Raw genomic sequence first — 6,908 nt, forward strand, 5'->3', positions numbered from 1 at the left:
AAAGCCATTTCATTAATGACCAGATACAGTACATTGTAAGTAGAATCAACACCATATATCATCTATAGTACAAATTTATAATATATTATCACAAAGACCTTAGTTGCTGTAGAATGTATTAAGAAAATTGAGAATACAAATTACTGCATATTAATTAAACAAACTCATTTACTAGTTTGAGAAATTATAGGATTACAATGAGGCACTAACTATTTCTGTAAATTTGATACTTCATGACTTCATATAGTCACACTGACATTTTTGCAAACATTACCTGAAATTGTATAAAAAGCCCTCAGTCAAAATCATGGTAGTAATCTTTAACATCAAACTGAAATATTTTCAAGAATTTTACCTTTGGCATTTGCTTTCATATAGCATCTCTTACATATGTGTACATCACAATAATTTCTCAAAATGCTAAAGAAATTTATCTGATATGAATCAGAATAAAATTTTAAAAGGCACTGATATTCCTCCGAGAGATCATGAAGTCAAGCATGATTAAAGATTTATAAAAAAAAAAAAAAAAAATCTAACATTACCTTTTATATAAGATAATAATCCATCTCAGTGATGAAATATAACCTGCAAGGTTAAACATGTCATCCCTAAATTGTAAAACTGGTATGCAGACTACATTTTAGAATATTGCATTCAAGCATGGTCCCCACACTATAAGCAAGATATAAATTTACTACAGGCAGTCCAAAGGAAAGTTAAATTACTTCCTGTTAGAGGAACTTTGGAGTGCACTCATTTACAGCATGGCTAGCCCTCTATGGGGTAATGACTGCATGAGCTTTGTGCATTTAAATATTCAGGAACTTGTAGACCATAGTCATGCACATTCTTTTATGACTGGAGAATACTCTCCTTTCAAGGGGTATCCTGATCACTTAACCCATTCAACTCCGATGACAAGATGTCTTGTCATTTGGTCAAATAAAACAAAAAATCATAAAACACCAAAATGTTTGATCAAACACCAGAAAAATATGACGTCAGTCCTCGCTTCGCTCGCAGCGAAGCGAGGACTGACGTCATATTTTTCTGGTGTTTGATCAAACATTTTGGTGTTTTATGATTTTTTGTTTTATTTGACCAAATGACAAGACATCTTGTCATCGGAGTTGAATGGGTTAAGATTGATATTACTTCCTTTCTACTTTACTATTTAAATCTCTCCTTAACCACCTTTTCATTGTCCCCAAGGATAAAGAGCTGATTATCAGAGATGAAATAAAAGTTGCATTCTCTAGAAACAATATGACATAGGGTTACAGTATAAGAATACAAAGTTCAGATGTGAATTTGAGGAGATTTTTATCCATGTAGTGGTCAATTTCTGGGATATCTCATCCAAGCAGATTTGGAAAATGCATGTTTGAAAATCTTTCCACTACCCGGCCAAAAAAGGACCAGGTAAAAAAAAAAAAAAAAAAAAAAAATCTGCATATTTTTTTTCATCCAAACTTTAGAAGTGCATATTGTGCCATACTGAATGTCATCAAAGCATTCTTAGTCAATCCACTTGACAGGTTTGCTTCCACTTTACTCACTGTCTCCATTTTCATATGTTCCTCAATGGTTCAAAATGATTAATGTAAGCACAAAATAGTATCTCATTAAATCTTGGACCTTACAAAACAGGGGCTTTTGCAACTTCAGTTTCATTTCAACTGTAACCACCTTCTTGAGCAGGGGCAACCTCATATTCTTATTCAGATTTGTGTTTAAATGCATAAGTGCAAGTGTGTGATTGTGTTAATGCTAGAAGATGGTGTCCAGGGTATTAAAGAAACATAACCTAGATAGGACACTAATGCTGTTATATGATGTTTTTACTAAAATTAGATATAGTGTCTAAGTGTATGATAAAAAGAACTGATTTATTTATAGATTTTTAGTTGTCATTAATTATTCAGTAATTAATCTCTGACACAGTCCTCAGTTACCATCATGACTTCAGGATTTATTGTGAGGGACTATGAATGTGATATGAGAAACATGATTTACTCATCTTGTGCTATAAGTAGTTAATTGATAAAACTTTTGGCATTGATTATACTCATCAATATTCACATGGGTTTTCTGGTTAATTTTCACAATGTTTCTTTAAGATTTACCAATTGGTAATATAGAGCTATGACAATGCAGGTTTTTTATTTCTTTTATGTGTGGGTCATGATATGCTTTTTGAGACTACTCTTTTGAGAGAAAACAGCAACACACTGTTCACATCGGAAAGGCTTTTCTCCAGTATGGGTCCTTTTATGCCGATCCAGACTACTTTTTCGTGAGAAAGTATCACTACACAGTTCACATTGGAAAGGCTTTTCTCCTGTGTGGATCATCTTATGGTTTTTAAGGTTGGCTTTCTGCGAGAAAACAGCATCACATTGTTCACAACGAAAAGGTTTCTCGCCTGTATGGACAATCATATGTCTAATAAGACTACTTTTTTGCGAGAATGCGTCATCGCACTGTTCGCATTGAAAAGGTTTCTCTTGAGTATGGATTCTCATATGTCGATCAAGCGTACTTTTTTGTGAGAAGGCAACATTACATTGGACACACCGGAAAGGCTCCTCTCCAAGATGCATCATTTGGTGGTATTTTAGACTGGCTTTCTGAGAGAAAACTGCGTCACAAAGCTCACACCGGAAAGGCTTCTCCCCACTATGAACCCTTAAATGTCTAACGAGACCACATTTTCGTGAGAAAGTATCATCACACTGCTCACAATGGAAAGGCTTCTGACCAGTGTGAACCTTCTCGTGTCTAATTAGGCAACTTTTTCGTGAGAAAGCAGATTCACAGAGCTCGCACCGGAAGGGCTTCTCTCCAGTGTGGATCCGTATGTGCTCATTCAGATTGCTTTCGTGAGGGAAAGTGGCACCACACAGCCCACACTGGAAACTGCGGATCCTCTTACATTGATTGAGATATCCTTTCTGTGAGAGCCCATCCCGACATTGCTCATCCTGGTAAGAATCCTTCCTGGTATGGGCTGTTAAAAGGATGATTTGACTCTGAGCCATTGAATGCTGCCAATACGCAACTGTTCCAATGGGAGCTCGAGTTATTCTAGCTCTGCCAAGGAAATGAAGTAAAGTTAACAACCTATTTCTATGATGATGCAAGTAGCATTTAAATTTCTGAGGATAAGGAATTTATTATTATTACTAGGCTACATATTCTGCACACATTTGGCAGACTACATAGCACAAGCACCTAGAGCAGGGTGGAAACAAATTGGTGTCACAAGTCACCAAGAAGCAATACTGCACAGACAAAACAGTTCACTCATCAATATCAAATTAGAAATGCAACAAACATGAAAAAGAGAAACTAGAGAAAAATTATGGGTGGGAATAATTTCATTTACATTAATTATAATATATATATATATATATATATATATATATATATTATATATATATATATATATATATATATATATATATATATATATATATGACCTTAAAAAAATCTTCATGAAAATAATATGATTTGCATCAGATTTTAAATCTTGAGAAATGTTTAGTAGCTGTGTCAATACAAAGCATAATTATAACTTCTTATATTTCTTCTCTGTTAGGAAAATGTTATGTTAACTTATTTTCTAACCAATTTGAGTATACTCATCTAATTTATTCAGGCTGTTAGCGTGATCATTACTATACTTTTTTCTATATCCAATCTCGAGGACAGAAAGGTCTTCTTTCAACATCCTAATTCATTGTCATTGTATCTAAATAAAACTAGACACTGATTAAGCCCTGTTTTGCATCCATATGTTCATACAATTACAATATATGTTTTAAGATTTTGTTCAAGCACAAAAGAACACTAAATATGTACAAACATGGTTTCTTAGAGAGGGTGCAGGATGACAGGTGTAGTCTGTTAGGACTAGGTTAGGTTACATTGGTGAAAAAGAAAGACTAAAACTAATAATAGTGTACTTATAAATATATAAGGAATACTGGCTCTTGAATATGTGAAGTTGAGGGAAACACTGGCCTGCTTCAGTCAATGTTATGTTTGGTTGGATTTGTAAAAAGTACAGAAGGGAGTTTAAGAAGGCATCACCCTTTTGATAAGGTTTGTTACATTGGATTTTTTTCAATAATATCCTGATTAAGTCTGCATTTGCAATATCTTGCTGTTCTCCATAAATTATATGATTAAAATAAAAATAGATATTGGATTTGTCCAACATACAATGTGAACACATATTTGCCATTTATTTCATGGTGATAATCCAGATCTATCAGTATCATTCAACTGGGATGGAGGGCTTTGGACTAAAAAGTTGATAGAAGATTACTTTATCGTTCAGCAATAAAGAACAATTTAAAACTGTGTAGCTAAATAACGAAATTCCGCATAGACAATTCATGGAGATAAAATAACCACATACTTACTGTCTCAGATCAGAATTTAATTCCTTTAAATAACATTGTCATACATTTCAATACCGTGATTTTTATAAGGATATTCTCAGTGTCAAATTTATGGTTTACGAAACTACCAACTAATAAGTCAAATCTTTAAAGTTATTTCGATAGATTTTTTTTGCCACCTTCTACCAAGTTGTTTACAATCAGTCAAAGAAAATGTATGTTTTGGGGGGTAACTGTTCTTTAAGTATTCCTTTATTTTCATATTTTTATTGTTACATCTGGTTTATTGTAACACTAAGAACTTATACTTATATTTTTTCGTGCTATTTGCTTTTGTATATAAATTCAACCCTCACTAGTTTGGATTTTTTTTTGTAGTTGAATTTCGAAATAATAAATCTGCAGAGTTAATGAGTACCGACATTTCTTAATTATATTTGGATATAAACATCGTTGCCTAATTGTATAAATGTGTCATGTATTGTTTATATTATGATTTGATTTTTTATCCCATTCTCTCTGGTCACCCATGAGGAAAGTAACTAGGAAAACGTCTTTGTAACTAGGAAAAATATTTCTTTTCCTTGAAAGTAATAAGTATACATAAATATTAATTTCAAAATAAAAGTAAAAGACGATATGATGAGACCTATGTTTATACCAGAAATCTAATTACAGCATCATTACAAATGCACTCATTTAAAATGTAATGTTTACTCAAGGGTTAAACATATTAAGGGATTAAAAACTACGCACTATCCACAAAGATAATGCACAAATTATGTAAATTACAATTCCTTTCATTTTGCAAATATAATTTCTCTCAAAATAAAATTTCAACTTAATGTTAGCTTAAAAAAACACATATTGCTGTAAATATTTTGTTTACAATTTGAGTTTATTATTTACCGTTATGTAGGATTTTTTTTCACCTGCGGGGCTGGTATTCCCTCGAACCTTATCGGAAGTCCGGAATTGTTTATACGTGAACTACGGTATGCCACTGCAGTGACAATTCCGGGAGGAAGCTCGTGTATTTTTCATTTATCAACATTATCGTTTCATATTGGGTTTTCGCTTCCTCTAGATCCACAGCATATTTTTGCTGTCCACCTAACATCGTCTTCTGCAACAATTGTATTTGTCTTTATATTCATGATCACTCTTAAACTTAAGGTCCCTTATAAGTCAGCCATTTTGATTGCCTTCGATTCAAAAAACATTGGCTTATAACAAGATGGCTGCTTCGTCTGTATCAAAATGTCTCTTTATGAGACGATTCCCTAATCAGAACGACAGCGAGTATCTTAGTATATCCTCTACGTTTGTATATACAAACACATTTCAAACTGTCATCTCTATGAAAGGCACATTGTTGATGGGTCGTCTATTTACAGTCAAACCTTCGAATCTCTTGGCTATTTGTATTTACATTAATCTAATTAGCTAAATATTTTTCACAATTCAATTTTCAAATCATATCCCACCATTTTGTATTTGTAATCATTCGACAATGACCGTAATCTGTTTTTTTTCCAAATTAATAAATTACAACCTAGAATTTACTTCGTATATGAAAAATACATAAACATATATATGATTATTATTATATATATATATATATCTATATATATATATATATTTATATATATATATATATATATATATATATATATATATATATATATATATATCACAGGAAAACCCACAGTCGGAGAAAAAAAAAAATCGAATAAAGAAGATTCCTATATATCGTTATAAATTGTAGCACTCTTTTTTTTTCTCCGACTATGGGTTTTTCTGTGTGTCATTTACAAATGTGCTACTACATTTCTGTTTAGAAATATATATATATATATATATATATATATAAATATAAGATTTATATATATATATATATATATATATATATATATATATGTATACACATATAATGTATATATATGTATAATTATATATATATATATATATATATATATATATATGTGTGTGTGTGTGTGTGTGTGTGTAGATGTTGGTGAAGGTGGAAAAAAAGCCACAGGTCTAGTTCCGAGTTCCTGAATTTATTCCTAGGAATAAACTCAGAAACTCGGAACTAGACCCGTGACTTCTTTTTCCACCTTCATCAACTTGTCACAATGTACCAGTATATACATATACATATACATATATATATATACATATATATATATATATATTTATATATATATACATATATATATATATACATCTTTTAACCACAGAGAAGCCTTTTTTTTTAATTTTCAAATAGTAAATAAATTCTAAGGACTTAGAAAATTATGAGTACAATTAGCTTACACGACAGTCGCCTGTTACTTGTTCTACTGTTGTCATTCGTCTAGCTACCTAAATCCATTTTGGAAAAAAAAAAAAAAACGGAGGGAGGAGATTATACAAGATGCCCGATATTGATAATACAAAGAAATATGCTTTAAGAATAAGAAAAAAGTATGGAAGTGAACTGGAAGAAAACGG

General features: G+C 31.6%; 1 protein-coding gene across 1 annotated transcript; it reads right to left on the reverse strand.

Annotated features, from left to right (window-relative positions):
- Positions 1–1,134: 1,134 nt before the first annotated feature.
- LOC143031734 (uncharacterized) lies at positions 1,135–4,589 on the reverse strand. Its single transcript, XM_076195957.1, has 2 exons — positions 4,434–4,589; positions 1,135–3,096 (listed from the first exon to the last, which is right to left on the reverse strand). Exon 2 carries the CDS (start codon positions 3,042–3,044, stop codon positions 2,175–2,177), a length of 870 nt encoding a protein of 289 aa, XP_076052072.1. The 5' UTR covers positions 3,045–3,096; positions 4,434–4,589; the 3' UTR covers positions 1,135–2,174.
- Between the last annotated feature and the right edge of the window lie 2,319 nt (positions 4,590–6,908).

Source organism: Oratosquilla oratoria, chromosome 12, assembly GCF_046742065.1.
Source record: "Oratosquilla oratoria isolate Oo_2021 chromosome 12, ASM4674206v1, whole genome shotgun sequence".
NCBI lineage: Eukaryota > Metazoa > Arthropoda > Malacostraca > Stomatopoda > Squillidae > Oratosquilla > Oratosquilla oratoria.

What these genes read in the sequence shown, in the direction of transcription:
- LOC143031734 (XM_076195957.1), bottom strand. Translation starts at nt 3,044, where the DNA reads ATGGCTCAGAGTCAAATCATCCTTTTAACAGCCCATACCAGGAAGGAT.